Source organism: Colobus angolensis, unplaced genomic scaffold (genome assembly GCF_000951035.1).
Source record: "Colobus angolensis palliatus isolate OR3802 unplaced genomic scaffold, Cang.pa_1.0 Scaffold2, whole genome shotgun sequence".
In the NCBI taxonomy this organism is placed as follows: domain Eukaryota; kingdom Metazoa; phylum Chordata; class Mammalia; order Primates; family Cercopithecidae; genus Colobus; species Colobus angolensis.
Genome location: NW_012115154.1, coordinates 17,646,681 through 17,674,132, shown reverse-complemented (window position 1 = coordinate 17,674,132; position 27,452 = coordinate 17,646,681). Strand labels below are relative to the sequence as shown.

At 49.1% G+C, this 27,452-nt stretch overlaps 2 protein-coding genes and 1 pseudogene across 3 annotated transcripts in view; 1 reads left to right on the top strand and 2 right to left on the bottom strand.

The window, feature by feature from the left end:
• The window catches only part of LOC105511458 (zinc finger protein 398-like), an 11,904-nt gene extending 5,047 nt beyond the window's left edge, over positions 1 to 6,857 (bottom strand). Inside the window, 6 exon segments of the mRNA XM_011941584.1 lie at positions 28 to 101; positions 1,627 to 1,780; positions 3,043 to 3,109; positions 4,088 to 4,237; positions 4,239 to 4,439; positions 6,516 to 6,857. Of these exon segments, the coding sequence (XP_011796974.1) occupies positions 28 to 101; positions 1,627 to 1,780; positions 3,043 to 3,109; positions 4,088 to 4,237; positions 4,239 to 4,439; positions 6,516 to 6,857 (988 nt within the window).
• A 2,216-nt stretch (positions 6,858 to 9,073) lies between these two features.
• On the top strand, positions 9,074 to 9,667 carry LOC105511292 (annotated as a pseudogene). The gene has a single exon (XR_001001695.1). The product of XR_001001695.1 is annotated as a protein S100-A10 pseudogene (transcript).
• An 8-nt stretch (positions 9,668 to 9,675) lies between these two features.
• Positions 9,676 to 27,452, bottom strand: part of ZNF783 (zinc finger family member 783) — a 23,141-nt gene continuing 5,364 nt past the window's right edge. The window contains exons 5-6 of the mRNA XM_011941583.1: positions 13,423 to 13,551; positions 9,676 to 11,105 (exon numbers count right to left, since the gene is read on the bottom strand). Coding sequence (XP_011796973.1) covers positions 10,279 to 11,105; positions 13,423 to 13,551 — 956 coding nt within the window. The 3' untranslated portion in view covers positions 9,676 to 10,278. The remainder of the gene's footprint in view (positions 11,106 to 13,422; positions 13,552 to 27,452) is intronic.

Below are 27,452 nucleotides of genomic sequence, written 5' to 3'. Positions count from 1 at the left end.
GGCCTGCAGGATGTCTTGCGCCCACACCGTCTGGGGCCTGCAGGATGTCTTGTGCCCACACCGTCTGGGGCCTGCAGGATGTCTTGCGCCCACACTGGGGCCTGCACACAAAGGGTTTAGAAGCAGCTTTTAGGAGTGAGGCCTAGTCCTGGGAGGTAAACAAAGCTCTCTCCTGGAGAAATCTGGAAAAGCTTACGGAGAGTGGAAAACAAGAAGTAACTGCTAGAATGGCAAGGACTACCCAGACTTCAGGGCAACCCTAACCCCCCTGAGCAGCCCTCATTCCTCCACCCACCGTGCTTCCTTGAGCTGCCTTCAGGTACAAGCCCAGCCTCATGGCAGAGTCATGCCTGGGGCTCTTTGGCCAGGCCCTGCCTGCTGCTTTGCATCCCCCTAGGAGCTGCTCAGCCCTGGGGACTGTGGCACCGGCCACAGCCTCTGAACATACCCCAGTCCTGCCCACACCTGCTGTGGGGGGCCAGGCCAAGAGCTGGGGTGGCTGCAGTGCCTGGGCCCAGCTCCCCTCCCTGCACCACAGGGGAGGAGCTGTTGGCCAGGCTGCTGCTGTAATAGCTCTCAGTGCTGTAGTAGCTCTCAGTGCTGTAGTAGCTCTCACAAGAGCCACACTCTGCCCAGCTGGCCTCTCGCTCAGGGCTCCCCAGCTCAGGCTATGTGACCTGCATCCTGCCACACCCCACCCCTGACGCAGCCCTGCTTTCTCTGTGGTGCTCCCATCCCCTGCAGGTGCCTGGAAATGCCACTCTTAGCCTTGGACCTACATGCCAGCCACTCAGTACCCTTGTCAACTCCCACCTTCTTCCCCACTCTAGGCTCACTGTGACTTAATTTACCTACTCAAAGAGTCTGCTTCACAGGGGAGCCTTCCTCCCCAAATCTAAGAATCTAGAAAGCAAGGAGCAGTGTCTTGGCATGACCCGCTGTGTTCCGAGCACCCAGCTCCAGGGTTCCTGTCCTTCAGCCAGAATAGTCCCACTATCCCCCAATGTTATATGATTCTGGTTGTCACTGGAATAAAGGGTTCTCGCCTTAAAAAAATGAAAAATAAAAAACTGCGTTCTGATCCAATGCTATTATTTGAAAAATGGAGAAAACTGAGCTCCTATTCTGGTTCACCATTCATTTAATAATTATTTATTATTTATAATCCCAGTACACGCCAGGCACTGCGTAAGGTGCCGGAGGAGGGGATATTATGGCAAGACTCAGTCCCTTCACCCAAGGAGAGGAAGCAGGAATTAGGCTGCAAAGCGAGGAGGACCCGCACGCAGGCACCAAGGGCCCTGGGAGCAGACGCAGCCTCAGGGCAGGTCTCACGGAGGCCGCCAGCCTGTCGCTCCTCCCGGGACCCTGCACGCACCACGACAGCCTGCCTCAGGTTCCCTGGTATCTGCTATGCCCTCTGCCCTTCCCCTCAAGCCTCCAGAGCGGTCTCAAGCCAAGCGACGGCTCCAAAGGGACATGGAATGTGGGAAATGGCCCAGGTCCTCTGAGTGTCAGAACACCCGGGTCTGGCCCTGACCGCCAGCTGTGAGGCCCAGCAGTTCACTTCCCCCGACCTCTGCCTCTCTTTCGCCAGGGGGGCCTCCTGACACCAGATGCCCTTACCAGATGCACGTAGAGAGGTCCAGGTCCACCCACACCCTAAGGGACTCACCAGGGCCCGGGCTCTGGCCCCTCTCCGCACTGGGCAGGCTGCAGCTGCCTGCCTGGTGTCCTTTCTCCACTGGCACCAGAAGATCTGGCTTGGCGGTGGCCCAGCCTGTAGGGAGGAAAAAGGCAGTGGCAGGGCTGTCCTCTGCAGACCTGGAAAGGAGGGTTTTCTGCCAGGCTTGGAGCAGGACTCACTCCCTCTTCAAGGCATGTCTTGAGGGGCATGGAGAGTAGGGTGGGCAAAGCCTCTCAGTTTTCGTGGACTAGAAGTAAGTGCCGTGAGACCAAGAGAAAGGGTTCCCATCCATTGCCCACACAGACAAGTCACCTAGTCCAGACAGACGAGGAAACTCAGGCCCAAAAATGGGGCTGGCCATTCCTGGCAGTCAGGCTCAGGCTTCCTGCTGCCCTTCCTTCCACGTGCTTCTCCTTCCCCGCCTGAGGCCAGATAGCCTCGTCACCCTGCCTCCCACAGCACACTGGGACCCTCTTCTGAAGGAGGAACCTCTGCAGCCAGGCAAAGAGAGGGAAGGCACTGTGTTCTGGGCCTCAGCCTCCCAACAAGGGGAGAGAGTGGACAAAAAGCCAACTGCTCACCTGCCCAAAGCAGTGAGAATTCCAGGTGCACGCAGGAGAGCTTGGGAGTAGGGTAGCTACAAAAACCCACGTCTGATCAAGTCTCACGTGAAGACACACACCTGCCTGAAGGACCGAACTTCCCAGGGCTGGCCCTCGTTTTCTAGACCTGGGACATCCTTAAAAGCAGGCCAGGGCCGGGCGCGGTGGCTCACGTCTGTAATCCCAGCACTTTGGGAGGCGGAGGCGGGCAGATCACGAGGTCAGGAGATCGAGACCATCCTGGCTAACACAGTGAAACCTTGTCTGTACTAAAAATGCAAAAAATTAGCTGGGCATGGTGGCGGGCGCCTGTAGTCCCAGCTACTTGAGAGGCTGAGGTAGGAGAATGGTGTGAACCCGGGAGGCGGAGCTTGCAGTGAGCTGAGATCTTGCCACTGCACTTCAACCTGGGCGACTGAGCAAGACTCCGCCTCAAAAAAACAAAAAAAAAAGCAGGCCTGGCCGAGCACGGTGGCTCACGCAGCACGTTGGGAGGCCGAGGCGGGCGGAACACCTGAAGTTGGGAGTTCGTGGCCAGCCTGACCAACATATATAAACCCCATCTCCACTAAAAATACGAAATGAGCCGGGCCTAGTGGTGCATGCTGTAATCCCAGCTACTCGGGAGGCTGAGGCAGGAAAATCACTTAAACCTGGGAGGCGGAGGTTGTGGTGAGCTGAGATCACACCATTGCACTACAGCCTGAGCAACAAGAGTGAAACTCCATCTCAAAAAAATAAAAGCAGGCCTACAGTCCATCCGTCTTTGCTCAGCAGGAATCACCTGAGAACTCAGTGTGCACAGTGCAGCTTGGGAGTCCTAGGGATGCAGATGTAAACCAGGGGAGGCCCCAGCTCCCCAGGAGCAGGCAAGCCACAGGTGTGCACGCAGAAGCAGCCTCTGGCACCACGCAAAGGGCAGGACAGCAAGGAGCAGATTCCAGTTCACTTACTCCATGAGACCTGGGGCAAGTCACATAACCTCTGCATTTCATCACATAAAACCTCAAAATGAGAATGACGGATACCTTCTACCTGCCTGAAGACAGAGGGCTGAACAAACGATCTCTACATGCTTCCTGCTCTCAGATTCAGAAGTCTCGTGTGATTGAGTAAAGGAGTAAAACCAAGGTGTGGAGGCCCCCAGAGACCAGCCTCTTACCCACGGAGCTCAGGGTCTCGCAGCTCCCCTTCACAACACGTTTGCAGAGCTCCTTCTATGAGTCCTCCAGGCCGCCACCCTGCTGCTCTGAGAAATACCCGACTGTGTCTTCAGGAGTCACAGGCACCTGGAAGTACAGGTTGCCTGCACCCACCATGAGTAACAACCACTTCAGGGAGCAGCCAAAACCAACTCCAGTCTCCTCTCCCTTCCCCCGAAGCAGTGGGCATCGCTGGCCAAACTACTAAGCAAATGCAAACTCAACTCCATCACAACGCCTTCGGCTAAACGGCAGAACCAGTGACTAATGGGATTCATGATCGGGACTCCTGGGTTCTCTTCCCCTCTCCCAGGCACACATATCTCCTACTTGTGCCAGTCCTCACTCTCAGAGATCATGTACAACCACTGCTGCACAACCATTTCTCTCCCAACAAACCCCATTCCATCTTCCAAAGCAGACATTTTTCTGGTTCACAATTTCTTCTGACATTTTTCAAGCCCTTTAAAGTCAACTGGTGACTGCCTTGGATGCCCAGAGGTCAGGCTTCGGGAGCCAAGGGGCTCCCTCCGCTATGCATATGGTAACCCTACAGAATCCAGGCAGGGCTCTCCACCCACACCCAGCTCCTATACCTTGGGGGCTTCCCCCTTGCTGCCCGGGGGCAGCCGCAGGATCCAGAAGTTTCTGTTGCACAGCAGGTGCTCCAGCTGCCTCTGCAGCAGCCCATACTTCTGCAGCAGAGTCCCCAGCATGGCCCACTTGCCCTCCAGCCTGAGCAACAGTTTGGTTCCCAAACTTCACAGCCACCTTCTCGCAGTCAGCCAGCTTCTTCTCGGCTGTCCGTGTGCGTCCCTCTAGGCTCTGTAGCCAGGCAGCCTGGGGTTCCATCTTCACCACCTGAACAGCAGCCACGATAGCCAGAAGGCAGACCTTTGCAGATCGGATCTGGGCCTCTCCCTGGAGGTCAGTCTGCATATACCAGTCCTGTAACCAGACACAAGTTGGTGAGTCAGCCACCAGAAGGAGAGCAGCCCAGAGCCGTTACCAGACACAGGAAGGTCAGGATTCTCCAGAATAGGGGAGACGTCTTCTGAATGCCAGAGGGCCTCACTGGTCAGACCCGCAAACAGACCCCACCTAATAGTCAAAGACAGCAGACACTGGACCCCACAAAGCCCCCATGAGAAGAATCCTGAACCAAGACCCAGGGGCAATGGAAAATGACATAACCAACATTACTATCATAAATGAATAGAGTGGATCCCAGCTCTACCACTCACTGCCTCTATTAGCTCAGCCCATTACTCAACCAATTAGGGAACATGGCCAGAAGCAGGAGCCAAGAAATGATGAGAAGCCCAAGTCCAGAACACCTGCCAGGGGACCTGGGGTCCAATGCACACCCAAGCAGCAATCTGAGTCCTCAACTTCTTCTAGAACAAGTCCACACACCTTAGTGGGTTCAAGGGGAGAAAGGCCTGTCGTTCTGCCTTGGCGATCTCTAAGGCCCATCCACCCTGACATCTACTGGTGTGACTTCCTGCCCTGCCTGATACCACATCCCCATGATCCAGGTGCCTTGTCAACCAGCCCCAGGATGGTCTCCACCCTCCTAGCTGCCAGGCAACAGGGGCCAGAGAAAGTTGAAAGCAGAAAAGAAAAGAATACGGAAACATTACAAGGAATATCCTGTTCACAGGAGGTGGAAAATGTATTGTGTATTGCTGGAAATAAAATTTTAAAGCCAGGAATGCCTCAGTGGAGAACAGCTGAGGTATAAAGGGAACACTCCTGGAAATGGAACTCACCTAGAACTTGACTCAGTGCCTCTCCTGCCATCTGAATCCTGCACAACCTGAGGTCAAGCCGCATAACTAATCCAAGGTTCTATGTTCTCACTTACAGGGATATCCTAACTTCCTTCACTCCTAAGGTGGCTGTGTGGATGACACACACTGAAGATATGAAAAAGCACTCAGGGTGTATGACATTAGCACATGTTATATTCTTAAAAACAAATATAAAGGCTATGGACCAGCGATCTGAATGTGTTAAGAACCAGAGACTGATTAATCTAATTCTGTGCAACTGAGTTTCTCAGAGACCTCCCCAATAAACATACTCAGCAAAGTGTCCCACACATACAAGTACCAGACAGCAGATACCTGGCCTTTTCCTTCCTCTCACACCATGGCTCTCCATCCTCAAGTCTGGCCTCTGTCTGATACAATGAAGTGGAGCCCAGAGGAGGCAGCACCGTCTTCAAATTAGGGGCTAACATCCTCACCTCCCTGCAATGCCCTGCCACAAATGTGCCACCCAGGAATGGATCCAAAACCACTGCAAAGCTATTTATACTAGGAGATGGCCCCTCTACCTTTAAAGACCTATGAAAATCTCAACAGTTCTTATGCAGGCCAGCAATGGCCTAGGTCAAGCCTGAGCCTGAAGCCCCTAACCAAAAGTCCTCACAATGCAGATCCCCTCAGCAGCAGCCAGAAGGACTTGTCAGGGACTTTTGGAAAGAGTGGGCAGGCATCAGAATCCTCCTGACTGGAATCAGAGCTCAAGTCTAGAGTCCACCTCACAGTCAGGAGCCAGACTGTGGCTCCACCAGACTGCAGCGGACATCCCTCCCCAGGCCATGGCATTGGTCTCATCTTGGCAGGAGGGGTGGATCTTTGAGATGGTCGACTGGGGAGTGGGGCGGGGTAGGGGCAAGTGCCAAAAGGCGGGTCCTGAAAGAGGAACCTTGGAGAGTCTGGAATGAAGATGTCCACAGTCTACCGCGCCCTCAGAGCTGGGTCCAGTGGATATCAGGGCAGGAGGCACCTCCAAATCTTGTGTTTAGGACCATTCGCCTTATTCCACAGGCAACGAAATGAAGAGCGAGAAGGGAGTTTATCGTGTGGCCTTAGGAGTCCTTGTCCTCCTCCTGCCACCCAGGCTGAGCCCTCCCCAGTTCCAGGAGGTGGCGGGGGATGGTGGGGTTGGGACATCCTCCTGGCGAATTTAGGACTCGGCTCCATGTCCCCACGCCTCCACGAGAGTCGCCCCTACCGGAGTCGCAGCCGCCTCGGCCATGGCCCTGTGCTGGCCTGCCTGGGCAAGGAGTCGCTGCTGCCATTGCCCATGGCCCCACACAAGCCCGGCTGCACAGTTCTCTCCGCAGACGGCGTCAGCCCTGCTTTCCCCGCACGGACCGAGCTTGCGGGGCCGCCGGGACGCGGTACACACGGAGAACGCGCCCGGGAGGCAGCTGTGCCCCAGGCCCAGCGAATTGCGACCGGATGGGCCCCGCGTGGGCCCCGCCCCGCATCCCGAAGCCAGATCCCCGTTGGCCAGTGCTGGAGGTTCCGCCCCCGCTTGGCTGGCGCCTGCGACCCAGTGCCGGCTTTTCATTGGCCAGCCCGGGAGGCCCCGCCCTCACAGCGGGCTCTGAAGTTTTGTCCGTGCCCGACAGGTGCGAGCGCCCGCCCCAGGCTGGTGCCCAACAGCCCGCATGTGTCGCCAGCTGCCACTGCCCCGCACGGTCACTCACCTCCCAGAGAGCAGAAACCAGATCACGCGCACGCACTCGTTCATGTCAACAAGTTTATTGAGCACCAATTAGGGCAAGGGACTACCACCTTCACAGTTTTCTTGGGCTTATTAACGTCGTAGCCCACCCGTTTACTTCACAAATGAGGAAGACGAGGACCCTGCTGGGGGAGTTTGGAGCCCAACCAGGGCTCCCACCGAGTCTGGGGCACCCTCAGTTCCTCCACCACAAAGCTTCGGTTGACTCGTTTCAATGTAACGAACGTTACTTAAACACGTCCGAGTGCTAGGCAAACCCACAAGACCTACCTCAAAGTTGCGCACATTGCTATGAAAATAAGAAAAAAGGAGAATCAGCACCTTCTGATACTTACGCAGGGGCATTTGGCATTAGAAAAATAAGCCCAGAAACTCGGCAAAATTCTTAGCCTGAGGCATCCCCAGAACACCTGAGACTAGCTCCTGCAGCTGAGGGTTAAACTCGCGCCCCTGCACTTGCACACATCCTATCTGAGCTCTTGCTGACAGCCTGTCTCTGATTTGTGAAGCTCCTGGCAAGGGTTGGGGGACCCCAAAGCAAACAAGCAGGATCCACAGCACAGAAGGGCGGTGCCTCTTCCCAAACCCAAGGGAGCCTGGCCGAACTGTCACTGACTTGTATACTCACCCTCCTCCCAGAGATGACAGCAATGCTACCACTGGCCCCCAACTCTGCTCAAGACTTTGGAAGTAGTGTGAGGGTCAGAAGGGCAAGGAAATGGCACATCCAGGAACCAAAGCCCCCAGAAGCAGCCCTGAAGGGCGGCCACTTCTCAGTGCCAGACAAGGCGGTAAAAAACAAGGTTAGCCGGGGTCCCATCACTCCAGCTTCAGAGTCACCCACACCAAGGCTGCTCTACAGGCAGCACCCGCAGTGGTGTGAGGGGACACCAGAAGCCAGCTGACCTCCAGACTTCTCCATGAGGCCTGATATTATTGCCTGAACTTCTACAGTCTGAATCTCATGTTTTGGTAGGAATTTGTTCACCGAAATACAAAGGACTCCTGGGGAACAAAGCCCCGTGGGCGAGTCTTTCACTGAACCCAGAGGAACTGCCACGACTCACTCTAGAAGATAAAGGTTCTTCCTGAGGGATTCTGACAGGGAAAAAAAAGGCTGGAATGAGTAGAGAGGAGGCCCTGAATTTGAAAGGAAGCACAAAGCTAGGCTTCATATTTGTCCCAGTGCCTCTTAATTTGATCCTGACAACTCTGAGGTAGGACACACTGGGGCCATGACCCCCTTTGACAGAAGAGGAACATGAGACTAGCCGTGACTGAAGGATTCACTCAGATCTCCTAGCCCAACTCTGCCCCACAGCCCAAAGTGCTCAAGGCAGAACTCCTTTGAGAGACTGCCTCCCCTTGAATGTGAACAGCAGGCCTGGAGGCCCAGGGTAGAGGTGGCCCTCAGTCAGACCAAGGGCCTCCTCTAGGGGAGGGGCTTCCTAGGCTGTCTCCGCACTGCCCCTCAGGGTGCTTTCTGGGGTGCAGTCACTGGATCTTACACACCCACGAACACTGAGCTCTTGGGGAGAAGTGTCTCCTGCTCCAGGCTTCGGTTTCCCCTCCCAGCTGACAGACAAAAGTAAATAATGGATGTGCCTATCCTGTGGGGTAAGGACTAGGAATACTGGGAGTCACTCTGGGCCAAGAAACACACACCTAGGGAGACACTGCGCTTCCGAGACAGCAGCCAAGACATCCCCGTCAAAACCCACAAGCTGGGCCAGGAGTGGTGGCTCACGCCTGTAATCCCAGCACTTCAGGAGGCCGAGGCAGGCGGGTCACCTGAGGTCAGGAGTTCGAGACTAGTCTGGATAACATGATGAAACCCTGTCTCTACTAAAAATACAAAAATTAGCCAGGAGTGGTGGCACACCTCTGTAATCCCAGCTACTCAGAAAGCTTAAACAGGAGAATCACTTGAACCCGAGAGGCAGAGGTTGCAGTGAGCAACCTCTGGAGATTGCACCACTGCACTCCAGCCTGGGCAACAAGAGCGAAACTCCATCTTAAAAAAAAAAAAAGACCGGCGTCCAGCTCGCCCAGCGTCCGCCACGCCTCGGCCAAGGCTTCAACAGACCACACCAAAATGCCGTCTCAAATGGAGCACGCCATGGAAACCATGATGTTTACATTTCACAAATTCGCGGGGGATAAAGGCTACTTAACAAAGGAGGACCTGAGAGTACTCATGGAAAAGGAGTTCCCTGGATTTTGGAAAATCAAAAAGACCCTCTGGCCGTGGACAAAATAATGAAGGACCTGGACCAGTGCAGAGATGGCAAAGTGGGCTTCCAGAGCTTCTTTTCCCTAATTGCGGGCCTCACCATTGCATGCAATGACTATTTTGTAGTACATATGAAGCAGAAGGGAAAGAAGTAGGCAGAAACGAGCAATTCCCTCCTCCCTGATAAGAGTTGTTCCAAAGGGTCGCTTAAGGAATCTGCCCCACAGCTTCCCCCATAGGAGGATTTCATGAGCAGATCAGGACACTTAGCAAATGTAAAAATAAAATCTAACTCCCATTTGACAAGCTGAGAAAGGAAAGTTAAATACCAGGTAAGCTTTTGATTTTTGTATTGTTTGCATCCCCTTGCCCTCAATAAATAAAGTTCTTTTTTAGTTCCGAAAAAAAAAAAAAAAAAGACCCACAGGCTGGTGGAGGTAGTTCCCCTTCCAGTTCTGCAAGCCCCACATGGAAAAGCCGGCTCTTTCCACTTTGCAAAAGGCGAAGTTCCATTAGCAACTACAGACATTTACAAAAGCACTTGAGTCTCTATAACAAGGGAAAAAAAGTTTCCAAATAGCAAAGTAGAAAACTTTCCAGGACCCTTTCTTCAGGCCAACCATCCACTCCCCTGTCTCATGGTGACAGCAGGCAGGAGACCTCTGCACAGAACAAAAATCCCAGGTCCCCGATGTCTCTATCGCCCCCATACTGGAAGGCCATGATCTCTGGTCCTCTTGGCTGTGGTACCTACCAGAGGCCCCATCAAAAATAAGGCATCCCTTAAGCCTTAAGGAATCTTTTACAAGTCAAGAATGCAGAAAAGGCAGCAAAGAGTGCAAACAGGAAACAGAAGGCACCCGGTCACACACACTGCCACCAGAAGGGCGGTGGGCTTCCCATTTGAATGGGTAAAAACAACAAACCTCTCTCCATCCCAGGAAGAGGAGGAACCCGCGTCAGGCACAAGGGAGAGGCCCTGCCAGGAGTCCCCTGTGGCCTACTTCCTGGTCAGCCCTCTTCCGTGCGGCTGGGCCAGGGCAGCGGGGGGCTCCCGTGGCGGGCAGGGGCGGCAGGCAAGTGTGGGCCAGCCTGGCCTCGGGCGTGGGTCTGCATGTGCACAGCCAGGTGGTGGTTCCGGTTGAAGGTCCGGCCACACTGGGGGCACTGGTAAGGCCGCTCACCAGTGTGGATGCGCTGGTGCCGGAAGAGGTCCGAGGGCCGGCGGAAGGCCTTGCCGCAGTAGGGGCAGGCGGGCCAGCCCTGGCCATTGCCGGTGTGCAGGCGCTGGTGCAGCAGCAGGCTCTTGCGCTGCTGGAAGAAGCGCAGGCACTCGCTGCAGTGGTACATCTTGCTGGCCGCAGGCCGCCGCCCCACCAATGCACGGCCCCCCGCCACAGAGTGGCGGCCCTCAGGCTCCTCAGGGAGCCAGCGGATGACAGGGCCAGGCACCACCACCTCCCCCGGCTCCAGCGTGGTCTGGCTGTCCCCGCAGGTGGTGGGCGAGCGGCCGGTGGCCTCCCGCCGCCCCTCCTCCACGTGGGTCCGCTGATGAATCGTCAGGTTGATCTTCAGGCGGAAGCTCTGCCCGCAGTCGGGGCAGGTGAATGCCCGCTGCCGCCGGCGGGAGAGGACTCGGGGCGTCTCCCCGCCGACCCCCGGTGGCCGTGGCTCCCTGGGCACGCCCTGGGCCTGATGACGACTGGGGCCCCCAGGCCTGTTCCTGGGCCCTCGGGGGATTCTGCATTCGGTCTGGCCTCGGGACACCCCCAGAAAGAGCCGCTCAGGCGTCATCTCGTCTTCAGACTGTGCCTCTGTCTTGATGGCCACACCACCACCTGGCAAAAGGAGTCTACGTTGGTTTCCAAGTGGACCTCACCACCCTGTCCCCCAGGTCACTCGGCCCAGTCTTGGCTTCCAGCTTCAGCCGGGCCCTCTCTCCCCACAGTGCTCACCGCACGTTGCAGGGGTCCTGCTCACTGAGCCCCGCCACACAGGCACTGCCTCGCACGGTCACTCAGTCCTCATTGTTGTCATCAGCCTCATTCCTGGAGGCCAAGCTAAGGATGTCAGGGGAGGGGAGATCAAGCTGCAAGGCCAGGAGCCAGGGAGCCCGGAGGTCAGGGGTCAGCCGGCGTGGGACACAGAAGCAGAGACCCTGGGCACAGCAGAGAGGATGGCAGGACCCCACCCCCAAGAGTTCTAGTGATACCAGTTACCATCTGTGAAAGACAATGAGTCCCAGGGGCCCTCGCTGCCCCCAGACCACCCTAAGAGGCCTCTGCGGACTAGGGGTGGTGGGTGCCGCACCCATGCTCAGCTGCTCATCCACATGACAAATCCGCACAGAGCGTCCATGACCTGCCTGCCACTACACTCACTGGTGACAGGAGGCGCTAGGACCTGAGATTCTTGCCTGGGTCTGTGTGAGTCTCACTCAACTTCCAGCTTGGGTGGAGCCAAGGAGCTGCTGGACAGCAGTGACAAGGACAACCAAGGCAGTGGTGGGTGGTCACAGCAATGTGCTGGAGACCTGAGACCCCAGGTCTCAGCACCCAGCTCTCAGGGGTCCCTAATGTGAGGGAGGAAGGGTCCTGGCACCATACCCTCTCAGGGAAGCAGTCTCTGGGCAAGGGACACAGACTGTTGACATGGGGGCTGGGAGCCCGGCCACGCCAAGACCACATGAATAGCTTTTCCATCATCATCAGACCACATGCCTGGGATCTGATGCCTGGGTTTTCATGCAGTGCCTTTCCAGCCAGGCCAGACCAGACCACAATGGGGAAAGACCAGGAAGGACCCCAGACTGATCTGGGTCCCCACAGTCCCCAGGGAGACAGCAGCTGGAGAGGGAGGGAGGGAACCCTCAGGAGGAAGCCCCTCACCACATCCCACCACCCAAACCCAACCCCACCCCACTCCCAAAAGGCCCCCACGCTCCTGTGGGGCTCTGCTGCGGCCACAGGTGCCTCCACCCTTCTTCCCCTGGCCCCATGCCTGGCAGGATGTCCCTGGTGGAGGAGTTTGGAGACTCCCCATCTAGACTCTCCTTTCGACTTAATCAAGGATAAAATGCTGGTGCTGGCTGGGGGCCGTGTGAGAAAGACTCGGCAAGGGCCTCTCCCAACACCAGCTGCAGGACACCCCGGCTTGCAGCGTGCATAGCCATCTCCCCAGCAGCCCTGGACATACGCAAGTCCCTGCCAGGGAGAGGAGGCCTAGGGCTTCTCTCCGGAGGGCTTCAGAGGTGAGACAAGAGCTACGAAGGCCACGTCCCCAACACCCCTGCAGGCCAGTGCTAATGACCTGTCCCTCAGCATCTGTCACCCTGATGAGCCTCAAAAGAACAGAGGGTTGGGAGGCTCCAGGACACCGTTCCAGGTCTGCAATGGGGCAGGAACACTGCCTTCCTGCCTAAGAGGGTCCCATCTCCCCAACTCCATGAGCAGAGCCCAGACTTACACACTGGCTGGAAAGAGAAAGCCACGGAAGGGAGGAAGATCCAGTGGGGAAGATACCCAGAAATCACCGCAGAGAAAGCAACCAGAGACTGAAAGTCGGGCCAGCGGCAGAACCAGGCAGAGGAGCCAGCCCCGCAGAGGAACACTCAACAGAGAACAGAGCTCTGGACTGTTTGCCAAGTGTTCTGCTAAATGGCCTGATACATATTTTTGTGAAAGGACAGGCAGGGACTGCCTTTAAATAAAAGCAGACAAAGAAGTCTGGAAGGATGACTAAAGCCAGAGTTCCCAGCTGGTCTTCAGAAAGAGGGCGTTTACTGAGAAACACCATGCTGGCGCCACGCTAGGCACAGGACACACACTGCCCTGTGGATGGGACCCTCGTAAGAACCCCGGGGAGGCACAACACACCCATCTACCCCCCGCTCACTCTGCTGGACCCGTGTGCCCAGGCCCCCAACACGTGGAGGAACCCATCCGTCTACACAGACTGTTTTCTCATGCTGAAAATGCCAAAACCTACCTTCTTTCAGGCCTGTCTCAGGGACCCCTTTCCCAGAAAGCCTGTCCAACCCAGCCCAACCAGTCTCCCAGCCACAGGCTTCCAGTGCTTTTCCCCAGCACCGTCGCTTGGTAACCGCCTGCTGCCTCGGGACGCTGTTCATCCTGCGGCCTCGCTGTTCTCACTCACCTGCTCCTGGCCCGACTGGGGCCACTCTCACCTCTGAGTCCGGCTGCTGCTTGGGGGCCTGCCCTTCTTTCAGCTCCTCCTGGGCAGGGCTGAGTGGGCTGGTGAGGTGCTCTGGATATGGAGGGAGGCCTGGAGAATGCAAATCAGTGACACTGAGCACAACACGGAGGTCTCCTGCCCAGATGACCAGGGACCCTCTGGGGAAAGGAAGAGTCACTGGGATCCTGGGGCCTCAGCTGCAGCACAGGGCATGACAGTGAGATGGACCCCACCGAATACCTGGCAGCTAGATTCCAGTCTAAAGCCTCATGTCCCAGAGAAGGAAACTGCAGCACAGGAATTCAGTAGACAGGAATTCATGGTAATGATCACCAGGCAGGTCATGACAGGCTCTGGCGTTTTAAGGCAGGAAGGAGAAACACCATGCCTATCCCAGCAGCCAACGGGGTGGCCACCACCTCCCACACTCGGGCCTCCTCCTCCTCCAAGCTGCTCTTATGACATAAGGGACCCAAGGCAGGGCAGAAACACAACTGAAGACATGGCGTTAGGAGCACCAAGGTTTCCCCCTCAGAAGTTTTCTTTCAAAATAACTCCATCCCTACACCTACTTCTTAGAACCGAGTCCATTCATGTTTAATCAGCGCCTGCCTCCCAGAGTGATCGTAACCAACCCAGCTGTCAGCAAGACTTTCAAACGGTAAAGCCCCGAAATGAGCACGTGTCCTCTCACACAAGAAATGAAATTCTGATTATCTTTTTCTTTTTTGAGGCGGAGTCTCACTCTGTCACCCAGGCTGGAGTGCAGTGGCGTGATCTCGGCTCACTGCAAGCCCCGCCTCCTGGGTTCAAGCAATTCTCTGCCTCAGCCTCCCGAGTAGCAGGGATTACAGATGCCCGCCACCATGCCCAGCTAATTTTTGTATTTTTTTAGTAGAGACAGGGTTCCACCATCTTGGCCAGGCTGGTCTTGAACTCCTGACCTCGTGATCCACCCTCTCGGCCTCCCAAAGTGCTGGGATTACAAGACTGACCTACTGCGCCCAGCTAAAGCTCTGACTTTTTAAGCAAAAAAAGATGATGAGAAAAAAACTATGATGAGCAAAAGGCTGACAGTAAGACAGCTGACAGAATGCTACCATCAGAGATGAAATCAGCAAATGGCTCACATCGTTTGTCCACTTAATGCTAGGAGGAATTTGAAATTGGATGGGCATCAGATCAGATGGGAACAGACAAGAAACCCAGAATCATGGGAAAAGTGGCTCTACCTCCAAACCTGAGTTTGAATTTACCACGTTGGATCTTCCCAAACTTAAAACTCCAGAGAACAATGCCTTGTCAAGAGATAAAACAACAACCAAAAGTGTGGTGGGACATGACTGTAGTCCCTGCTAGTTAGGAGGCTGAGGCAGGAGGATGGCTTGAGTCCACGAGTATGAGGCTGCAGTGAGCCATGACTGTGCCACTTGCATTCCAACCTGGGCTACGGGGCCAGACCCAGTCTCAAATAAATAAATAAATAAATAGTAACCCAAGTGGGGTCCTGTCCACTCTACCTCAACTGAGGTTCTCTTCTAAGAGAAGAGGTAAAACCAGCCAGAAGGTTATCAAAGGGTGAAATACTGGTGAAAAATAACAATCCAGTGGAGTCTGTGCCTGCTAACACTGCCACCAATTCCCCTTTATGTACGGGAGAGTTATAAACCAACGGGTTTTACTGCCCCTAAAAATGTTACTTTCATGACCAGCCTAAAGATGGTTGCTTCATCAGCAGATCCTGAAAATTTCAGTGGATCATCCTCTGAAGTTTAATCTTTGGATCCTTTCTACAACAAAGAGAAACACATCATCCATCCTACTAAACAGCCCCAAGCATCACAAGGTGGTGACTGAGCAAGAAGAAGCCTCAAAAAAGAATGAGAAACAGAACGGTCTAAGTGAAAATATGAATCCTGACTATTCATGAGCCACTAATAATTGAAAATAAGGCCGGGCATAGTGGCTCACGCCTGTAATCCCAACTCTGGGAGGCCAAGGTGGAAGAATTACTTGAGCTCAGGAGTTTGAGACCAGTATAGGCAACATGGTGAAACCTGACTCTACAAAAAAATACAAAAATTAGCTGGGTGTGGTGGCATGTGCCTGTAGTTCCAACTACTCAGGGGGCTGAGGTGGGAGGATCACTTGAGCCCAGGAAGTTGAGTCTGCAGTAAGCTATGATTGCACCACTCCAGATTGAGAGACAGAGCAAGACCGTGCCAAAAAAAAAAAAAAATTTAAGAATAATTTTTAAATATTTGAAAGAAGAGCCAGATTCTGCTGCAGTTGGATTTGGGGGACGGCACTGGCAAAGGAGCAGCAACCCCAGGATCGAGCAGCCTACAAGCCAGCAGTGCTCCTAGTTGGGGCAGTCACAGGCCTCTCCAAAAATGCCACTTCCATCAGTTCCATCAGGTGAAGACCCACGCAGCCCCTTGGCCTCCAGTGCCCGCAGGTGAATAAAGGGAAGCACAGGTCAAGAAGGCAACCTCACTGGAGATGATTTTGAATGGCAGGACAGGGCCAGGCGCGGTGGCTCACGCCTGCAATCCCAGCACTTTGAGAGGCTGAGGCTGATGGATCACGAGGTCAGGAGATCGAGACCATCCTGGCTAACACAGTCAAACCCTGTCTCTACTAAAAATACAAAAAATTGGCCGGGCAGCGTTGTGGCGGGCGCCTGTAGTCTCAGCTACTCGGGAGGCTGAGGCAGGGAGAATGGCATGAACCTGGGAGATGGAGCTTGCAGTGAGCTGAGATAGCGCCACTGTACTTCAGCCTGGGTGACAAAGTGAGACTCTGTCTCAAAAAAAAAAAAACAAGAAAGAAAGAAAGAACGGCAGGAGAGACAGCAGCACCGTCTCCCAGACAATGCCATGAGCTCAGCTGTCACAAGTGTCGACACACAACAGTATGCCACTCAGGATAAAAAATAAATAAATAAATAATTTTAAAGTTTATCTGTAAAATGGGAATTTAAAAAATAAGAGAGTAGACCATGGTGGTGGCAACCAGTGCCCCGAGTAGGCAGGTATCAGCTACAGAGGGATGAAAGAACTGGACTCCCAGAAACAGGCCGGGCACGGCGGCCAGGTATGGTGGGTCATAGCTGTAACTCCAGCACTTTGGGAGGCTGAGGTGGGTGGATCACTTGAGGTCAGGAGTTCAAGACCAGCCTGACCAACATGGCAAAACCCCGTCTCTACTAAAAATACAAAACAAAATTAGCCAGGCATGGTGGCACGCACCTGTAATCCCAGCTACTTGGGAGGCTGAGGCAGAAGAATCACTTGAACCCGGGAGGTGGAGGTTGCAGTGAGCCAAGATCGAGCCATTGCACTCTAGCCTGGGCAATAAGAGAGAAACTCCGACTCCAGGAAAAAAAAAAAAAAAAAAAAAACTGGACTCACAGAAACAATACATGCCAAAGTTCCCAGGTTTCAGCCTGATAATCTACAAATCTTTTATTTCTTTTTAAAGTGGACATATTCTGAATACAGGTTTCGTTATGGAGGCTAAGAGAACAAATGTTTACTTTCATATTTTGTTACTTTCATATTTCATATGTAAGTAAAAGAGCTGATATATTTTGAATATAGAGTGATTTTAAAAAGGGTGGGGAAGCTGGGGAGAGTGGCTCATGCCTGTAATCCCAGCACTTTGGGAGGCCAAGGCAGGCAGGTCACCTGGGGTCAGGAGTTCAAGACCAGCCTGGCCAACATGATGAAACCCCATCTCTACTAAAAATACAAAAATTAACCGGGCATGGTGGTGCATGCCTGTAATCCCAGCTACTCAGGAGACTGAGACAGTAGAATCGCTTGAACCTGTGAGGTGGAGGTTGCAGTGAGCTGAGATTGTGCCACTACACTCCAGCCTAGGCAACAGAGTGAGACTCAGTCACACACACACACACACACACATCTCACTCTTTAGGGACTCCTGGCTCAGAACACTACAATGGGGGCTCCCAAACTCAAATCCTGTACTAGGTTAGTATAGCAGCATCCCCTGGGAAGCACCCCTGGGAGTCTCATCAGTAGGTTCAGGGTAGGCCTAGGAAATATGCATTTTTTAAAAGATTCCTAGAGCAAGAAACATAAATAATTCACAGAATAAGAAATTTAAATGGCCCTTAAACATATAAAAAATAGGGCTAGGTGCAGTGGCTCATGCCTGTAATCCTGCCACTTTGGGAGGCCAAGGCAGGAGGATTGTTTGAGGTCAGGAGTTTGAGATCAGCCTGGGCAACACAGCAAGACCCTGTCTCTACAAAAATTTTAAAACCTGCCAGGCATAGTGGCACATGCCTGTAGTCCTAGTTACTCAGGAGGCTGAGGTGGGAAGACACTTGAGCCTAGGAGTTCAAGGCCGCAGTGAGCCGTGATTATATGGCTGCACTCCAGACTGGATGACAGAGTAACATCTTGTCTCAAAAAAAAAAAAAAGGGAGGGGGGGAACAAGATGGTCGAACACAACCGTCCAGCGATTATCTCCCCACAGAAACACCAAATTCACTACTATTCACACAAGAAAGCACCTTCAAAAAAACCAAAACCCAGATGAGCAGTCACGGTACCTAGCTGTAACATCATATGAAGGAAAGAAGCACTGAAGAGGGTGGGAAAGATAGTCTTGAATTGCTGATACCAACCCTCCTCCATACCCCCGCAGCAGCCATGCAGCTCCAGAGAGAGAATGTGTGCGCTTAGGGGAAGGAGAGTGCAGTGATTGTAGGACTTTGCATCGGAACTCAGTGCTGCCCTGTCACAGCAGAAAGCAACACCAGGCAGAACCTAGCGGGCACCCACCCACAGAGGGAGCATTTACAACAGCCCTAGCCACGGACAGGCATGGTGGCTCATGCTTATAATCCCAGCACTTTGGGAGGCTGAGGCAGATGGATCAACTTGAGGCCAGGAATTTGAGACTGGCCTGGCCAACATGGCGAAACTTCATCTCTACTAAAAGTACAAAAATTAGCCGGGTGCGGTGGCAAGCACCTGTAATCCTAGTTACAAGGGAGACTGAGGTGGGAGAATCACTTGAGCCCGGGAAGCGGAGTTTGCAGTGAGCCAAGATCCCACCACTATACTCCAGCCTGGGCAACAGAGCAAAACTCTGTATCCAAAAAAACAAAAAACATAAAGTTCACTCAAACATGATAACAGAGTATTTTCCAAACCTAAAGATATACCAATATTCAAGTACAAGAAGGTTAGCAAACACCAAGCAGAGTTAACCAAAATAAGACTACCTCAAGGCATTTAGTAATCAGACTCCCAGAGGTCAAGGATATTAAAAAAGGATCCTAAAAGCAGCAAAAGAAAAGACACAAATGACATACAATAGAGCTCCGATACATCTGGCAGCAGACTTTGCAGTGGAAACCTGACAAGTTTTCAAGAGAGTGGCACAACATATTTAAAGTCCTGAAGGGCCAGGCGAGTGGCACATGCCTGTAATCCTAGCACTTTGGAAGGCTGAGGTGGGCGGACTGCCAGAGCTCAGGAGTTTGAGACCAGCTTGGCCAATATGGTGAAACCCCGTCTCTGCTAAATATACAAAAAATTAGGCAGATGTGGTGGCACATGCCAGTAATCACAGCTACTTGGAAGGCTGAGGCACAAGAATCACTTGAACCTGGGAGGCAGAGGTTCAGTGAGCCAAGATTGTGCCACTTCACTCCAGTCTGGGCACCAGAGAGACTCTGTCTCCAAAAAACTAAAAATAAAAGTGCTGAAGGCAAAAAGCTTTTATCCTAGAATAATATATCCAGCAAAAATAACCTTCAAACATAAAGGAAAAATAAAGATTTTCTCAGACAAACAAAAGCTGAGAGATTTCATCAACACCAGTCCTGTCCTACAAGAAATGCTAAAGGGAGTACTTCAATCAAAAAGAAAAGGACATTAATAAGGAATAAAAAAAAAAAATCGGAAGGTACAAAACCCACTGGTAATAGCAAGTACACAAACACAGAGTATGATAATACTGTAACCGTACTGTGTAAGCTACTTATATCTTGAGTAAAAGTCTAAAGATGAACCAATTTTTTTTTGAGACAAAATCTTGCTCTTGTTGCCCAAAGAAATGCCTAAAGACACATGTGCACTATGGGATAGAAAAACTACTGTATGCAAATGGAAACCAAAAAAGAGTAGGAGTAACTAGACTTAGAGCAGACCAAATAGATTTTCAGACAAAACTATAAAAAGAGACAAAGAAGTTCATTATATAATGCTAAAGGGGTAAATTCAGCAAGAGGATATATTAATAGCATAATCAATATATGCGCACCCAACTCTGGAGCGCCTAGATGTATAAAGCAAATACTGTTAGAGCTAAAGAGAGAAATAGACCCCAATACAGTAATAACTGGCATCTCTGACACCGCACTTTCAGCACTGGACAGATCATTCAGAAAGAAAACTAGCAGAGAAACACTGGACTTAATCTGCACTATAGACTAAAGATATTCACAGAACATTTCATCCAACAGCTGCAGAATACACTTTTTTCTTCTCAGCACATGGATCATTCTCATGGACAGACCATATGTTAGGCCACAAAACAAGTTCTTAAAAATTCAAAAAACTGAAATCATACCAGGTATCTTCCCTGACTACAATGGAATAAAGCTAGAAATCAATAACAAGCGGAACTCTGGAAACTATATAAACACATGGAAATTAAATAATATGTTCCTGAATGGCCAATGGGTCAACAAAGAAATTAAGGAGGATATTAAGAAATTTTTTGAGGCCAGCTATAATCCCAGCACTTTGGGAGGGCAAGGTGGGGAAACCATTTGCATTCAGGAGTTTGAGATTACACTAGGCAACATAGCAAGAACCCATCTCTACAAAAAATCAAAAATTAGCCAGGTATGGTGGCACACACCTTTAGTCCCAGTTATTTGGGAGGCTAAGGTAGGAGGACTGCTTGAGCCTAGGAGGCCATGGCTGCAGTGAGCCAAGATCCGGCCACTGCACTTCAGCCTGGGCAACAGAGCGAGACTCCGTCTCAAAAAAAAAAAAAAAAAAGGAAATGAAAATAGAAACACGACATATCAAATTAACCTATGGTACTTGTGAGATACAGCAAAGCAATACTAAGATATAAGTTTACAGCAATAAGTGCCTCTATTAAAAAAGTAAAAAACTTCAAATAAACAACGTAATCATGCATGCTAGAAAACCAGAAAAGTAAGAGCAAACCAAACTCCAAATCAGTGTAAAAACAATAATGATCAGAACATAGAACATAAATAAATAAAATTGAAACAAAAAACAATACAAAAGATCAATGAAATGAAAAGGTGGTTTTCTGAAAAGATAAAATCGACAAATCTTTAGCCAGACTAAGATAAAGAGGACCCAAATAAATCAGAGATAAAAAACAGATATTACAACTAATACTGCAGAAAATCAAAGGATCATAAGACTATTATGAACAAATATATGCCAATAAATTGAAAAACCTAGAAGAAATGGATAAATTTCTAGACATATACAATCTACCAAGATTCAACCATGAAGAAATCCAAAACCTCAACAGACCAATAACAAGTAATGAGATCAAAGTTGCAATAAAAAGTCTCGCAGCAAAGAAAAGCCAGGGACATAACGGTTTCACTGCTGAATTTTACCAAACATTTAAAGAGGAATTCACACCAATGCTATTCAAATTATTCTGAAAAATAAAGGAGGAGGGAATACCTCCAAACTCATTCTATGAGGCCAGTATTACCCTGACACCAAAACCAAAGACATATCTAAAAAAGAAAGCTACAGGCCAATATCCTGATGAACACTGATGCAAAAATCTTCAACAAAATACTAGCACACCAAATTCAACGACACATTAAAAAGATCTTTCATCATGACCAAGTGGGATTTATCCCAGGCAGGGTGGAAGAATCATTCAACCTCTGCAAATCAATGAACGTGATACATCTTACCAACAGAACGAAGGACAAAAACCACAGGATTTCAACTGATGCTATAAAAGCATTTGATAAAATTCAACATACTTTCATGATTTTAAAAAATCCAGAAAATGGGTACAGAAGGAATATACTTCAACACCATAAAAGCCATATACAACAGATGCACAGCCAGTTTCCCCTGATACTGAATAGGGGAAAAACTGAAAGCCTTTCCTCTAAGATCGGAAACAAGATAAGGATGAACAAGATAAGGATGCACTTTCACCACTGTTATTCAACATAATCCTGGAAGTCCTAGCTAGAGCAGACAAGAGAAAGAAATAAAGAGCATCCACATTGGAAAGGAAGAAGTTAAATTATCCTTGTTTGCAGATGATCTTATATTTAGAAAAACCCAAAGACTCCACCAAAAAAAACCTATTAGAACTGATAAATTCAGCAAAGTTGCAGCATACGGAATCAACATACAAAATCAGTAGCCTTTTTATATGCCAACAGTGAACAATCTGAAAAAGAAATCAAGAAAATAATCCCATTTACAATAGCTATACATAAAATACCTAGGAAAAAACTTAATGAAAGAAGTAAAAGATGGCTAGAATGAAAATTATGAAACATTAATGCAAGAAATTGAAGAGGACACCAAACAATGGAAAGATATTCCATGTTCAGAATTAGTTATAATGCCCACATTACACAAAGCAATCTACAGACTCAATGCAATTCCTATCAAAATATCAAGGACATTCTTCACAGAAATAGAAAAAATAATCCTAAAGCATATACAGAACCATGAAAAACCTGAAATAGCCAAAGCCATCCTAAGCAAAAAGAACAAAACTGGAGGAATTTATTACCTGACTTCAAATTAAACTACAGATCTATAGTAACCAAAACAGCATGGTAATGGCATAAAAACAGACAAATAGACCAAAAGAACAGAATAGGGAACCCAAAAATAAACCCATACATCTAGAGCAAACTCATTTTTACTGGAGGAATCTATTACCTGACTTCAAATTAAACTACAGATCTAGAGTAACCAAAATAGCATGGTAATGGCATAAAAACAGACAAACAGACCAAAAGAACAGAATAGGGAACCCAGAAAGAAACCCACACATCTACAGCAAACTCATTTTTGATAAAGGTGTCAAGAACATATATTAGGCCAGGCATGGTGACTCAGGCCTGTAATCCCAACACTTTGGGAGGCCGAGGCTGGCGGATCACCTGAGGTCAGGAGTTCAAAACCAGCCTGACCAATATGGTGAAACCCCATCTCTACTAAAAATACAAAAATTAGCCAGCAGTGGTGGCAGGCGCCTGTAGTCCCAGCTACTCAGGAGGCTGAGACAGGAGAACTGCTTGAACCCACGAGGCAGAGGTTGCAGTGAGCCAAGATTGTGCCACCGCACTCCAGTCTGGGTGACAGAGTGAGACTCCATCACAAAAAAGAAAAAAAAAGAACATATATTGGAATAAGGACAGTCATTTCCATAAATTGTGCCAGGAAAACTGAATATCCATATGCAGAAAAATAAAACTAAACTCCTATCTCTCATCATATAAAAAAATCAAATCAAAATAGATTAAAAACTTAAATATAAGACCTCAAACTATCAAACTACAAGAAAACATTGGGGAAACTCTCCAGGATACTGGTCTGGGCAAAGATTTGAGTAATACCCTAAAGCACAGACAACCAAAGCAAAAGATGAACAAATGGGATCACATCAAGTTAAAAACCTTCTGCACAGCAAAGGAATCAATCAACAAAGTGAAAAGATACCCCACAGAACGGGAAAAAATATTCGCAAATTATCCATCTGACAAGGGATTCATAACCAGAATATCTAAGGGGCTCAAACAAATCTATAGGAAAAAATCCAAATACCCAATTAAAAAACAATCTGATTAAAAATGGGCAAAAGATCTGAATAGACATTCCTCAAAAGATGGCATACAGGTTGGGCATGGTGGCTCATGCCTGTAATCTCAGTGCTTTGGGAGGCTGTGGCAGGAAGATTGCTCGAGTCCAGGAGTTCAAGACCAGCCTGGGCAACAAGGCAAAACTCCATCTGTACAAGAAATACAAAAATTAGCTGGGTGTGGTGACACATGCCTCTAGTCCCAGCTACTTGGGAGGATGAGGTGGGAGAATGGCTTGAACCCAGGAGACTGGGTTGTAGTGAGCTCTGATTATGCCACTGCACTCCTGTCATACCTGGGCAATAGAGTGAGACCCTGTCTCAAAAAAAAAAAAAAAAATGTGGCTGGGCACGGTGGCTCATGCCTGTAATTCCAGGACTTTGGGACGCCAAGGCAGGCGGATCATGAGGTCAGGAGATGGAGACCATCCTGGCTAACATGGTGAAACCTCATCTCTACTAAAAATATAAAAAATTAGTCAGGCATGGTAGAGGGCGCCTGTAGTCCCAGCTACTCGGGAGGCTGAGGCAGGAGAATGGCGTGAACCCGGGAGGCGGAGTTTGCAGTGAGCCAAGATGCGCCACCGCACTCCAGCCTGGGTGACAGAGTGAGAATCCGTCTCAAAAAAAAAAATGTACAAATGGCAAACAGATATACGAAAAGGTGCTCAACATAATCAATCATCAGAGAAATGCAAATCAAAACGACAATGACTTATCATCTCATCCCAGTTAAGACGGGCAATAACAACACTGGCAAGGATGTGAAGAAAGGGAACCGCAAACACTGTTGGTGGGAATGTAAATTAGTGCAACCACTATGGAGAACAGTATAGAGGTGCCTCAAAAAAACTAAAAGCAGAACTACCACATGACCCAGCAACCCCACTGCTAAGTATATACCCAAAACAAAGGAAATCAGTGTATCTATCTGCACTCCTGGGCAACACGGTCATGTCTATTGCAGCATTATTCACAATCGTCAAGATTTGGAAGCAACCTAAGTGTCCATCACCAGACAAATGGACAGAGAAAATGTGGTACATATACACAACAGAGTAATATTCAGCTATAAAAAAGAATGAGATCCTGTCATTTGCAACAACATGGGTGGAACTGGAGGACATTATGTTAAGTGAAATAAGCCAGGCACAGAAAGACAAACTTTGTATGTTCTCATTCATTTTGGGAGCCAAAAAGTAAAACAGTTGAACTCATGGAGACAGAGAAGTTGAACGATGGTTACCTAAGGCTAGGAAGAGTTGGGGGAAGGTGCGAGGGGGTAAGTAGAGATGGTTAACGGGTAAAAAATATAGTTAAATAGAATGAATAAGATCTAGTATGTGATAGCATAACAGGGTGATTACAGTCAACAATAATTTAATTGTACATTTTGTAATAACTAAAAGAGTATAATTGGAATGTTTAAAACACAAAGAAATAAGAAACGCTTGAGGTAATGAATATCCCATTTACTCTGATGTCATTATTACACATTGTATGCCTGTATCAAAATATCTCATGTACCCCATAAATATGCACACCTACTATGTACCATAAAAATTAGAAATTAAAATAGAAAGAATTCTAAAGGAAAAAAAAAAAAAAACTCATCCACACTCAGTAAGAGAGGTGCCATTAAAACTACACTGACATACTTCTTACTATTACACTGAAAAGAATCCTACAAGTTTGTCCACATCCTCTGTTGGCAAGAGAATCTTTTTCACAACACAGATGGGAATGCAAATGATTCCCCTGTCCAGGGGAATTTGGAGATAAATTCTCCCCAAATAACATATTTATTTACCTTTTGACCCAGCAATCCAACCTCCAGGATTACATCTCAAAGACACATTGGGGCCAGGCACAGTGGCTCATATGTAATCTCAACACTTTGGGAGGCTGAGGAAGGTGGATCACTTGAGGTCAGGAGTTAGAGACCAGCCTGGCCAACATGATGAAACTCCGTCTCTGTTAATACAAAAATTAGCCAGGCGTGGTGGCGCATACCTGTGGTCCCAGTCAGTCCAGAGGCTGAGGCTTGAGAATCATTTGAACCCAGGAGTCAGGGATTACAGTGAGACGAGATCGTGCCACTGCACTCCAGCATGGGCAACACAGTGAGTGAGACTCCTTCTCACAATAAATAAATTTTAAAAAAAGATACATTGGCAAAAACATGAACTGATTTATGCACAAAGTACTCCCTGCAGCATTATTTATATCAGCAAAATGCTGGAAATACCCTGAATGTCCAAGGTATAGACTGTTAAATAAACTATCACACCACAGAACATTCTGAATCCACAGAACTGAGGAAGACCTGTACATAATCATATGAGGTGATCTCCACAACCTACTGAATAAGACAGGGGTGGGAATACAAATATATCTGTGTGACTGATATTTCCAAAAGAAACATGGTAGTATAAACAAGAAACGAATAAAGATGATTATCTATAGGGAGAGGGCACAATGATGGAAACGAGATTTCCTTGAATGTACCATGTTAAATCATTTTGACTTTGCAAACATAAAATATCTTACATATTCAAAAAATTATGTTACATCAAAAACCAAAAAGAATAATCTATTAAAAAAATCTAAAAATAAACAAATGAATGCAACTGTATACCAAGTTGGTGGCATAAGTACATACAGAAAATATTTCAAGTGACTTTAAAAGGCATTATTTTGCCCATAAGTCCTGCACAGAATGTATACAGAGGACAAAAAGAGCTGCAAAAAAATCTTGTATTTCAATGGAAGTCTAATTGTTAGTAGCAGTATTGCTTCACTGTTTTGAAATTGTAAGATAAATTATAGGATAACGAAGTGCTAGGATTGGATATAAGATCGTTGAAGAAATTACGCAAATTTAGTTGAGAATTTAAGATTTCCACGTAAAAACAAAGTGATCAACAACATAAAATCAAAGAGCCAGGCCAGGCGCCGTGGCTCACGCCTGTAATCCCAGCACTTTGAAAGGCTGAGGCGTGGTGGCATGTGCCTGTAGTCCCAGCTGCTCGGGAAGCTGAGATGGGAGGATCACTTGAACCCAGGAGGTCAAAGCTGCAGTAAGCTGAGATCATGACACTGTACTCCAGCCTGGGCAACAGAGTGAGACCTTGTCTCAAAATAAATAAATAAATAAATGGGGGGGGGCGCGCGGGGCGAATTTATCAACTGATAAAGGAATAAACAGTATGTGGCATATCTTTACAATGGAGTGTCACTCAGCCACAAAAATGAAGTACTCATACATACTACAATCAATGTGGATGAACCTTCAAAACATTATGCTCAATGAAAGAAGGCAGGCACAAATGCCACATAATATATGATTCCATTTTTTTTTTTTTAAGACAGAGTCTCACTCTGTTGCCCAGGCTGGAGTGCAGTGGTGCAATCTTGGCTCACTGCAACCTCCACCTCCCAGGTTCAAGCAATTCTCCTGCCTCAGCCTCCTGAGTAGCTGGGATTACAGTTGCACACCACCACAGCCAGCTAATTTTTTGTATTTTTAGTAGAAACGGGGTTTCACCGTGTTGACCAGAATGGTCATGATCTCCTGACCTCATGATCCGCCCACCTCAGGCTCCCAAAGTGCTGGGATTACCGGCGTGCGCCACTGCGCCTGGTCGTACGATTCCATTTATATGGAGTTTCCAGATGGAAAAATGCATAGACACAGAAAGCAGATCAGAGGCTGCCTGGGGCAGTGGAACAGGTGCACAGAGGAACAGGCAGTGACTACTAATGAGTATGGGGTTTCTTTTTGATGGAACAAGAAAGCTCTAAAATTGGATTGTGGTGATGGCTGCACAACTTTGTGAATATACTAAAAAGCACTCAACTACAGGACGTCCCAGCCAGAGTAATAAGGCAAGAGAAACAAACGGCATCCAAACAGGAAAAGAAGTTAAACTATCTCTCTTTGCTGACAATGATTCTGTACCTAGAAAACCTTAAAAACTCTGCCAAAAGGCTACTGGAACTGATCAACAATTTTAGTAAGGTTTCAGGATACAAAATTAGTGTACAAAAATCAGTAGCCATACTGCCCAAAGCAATTTACAGACTCAATGCTATTCTTTTTTGT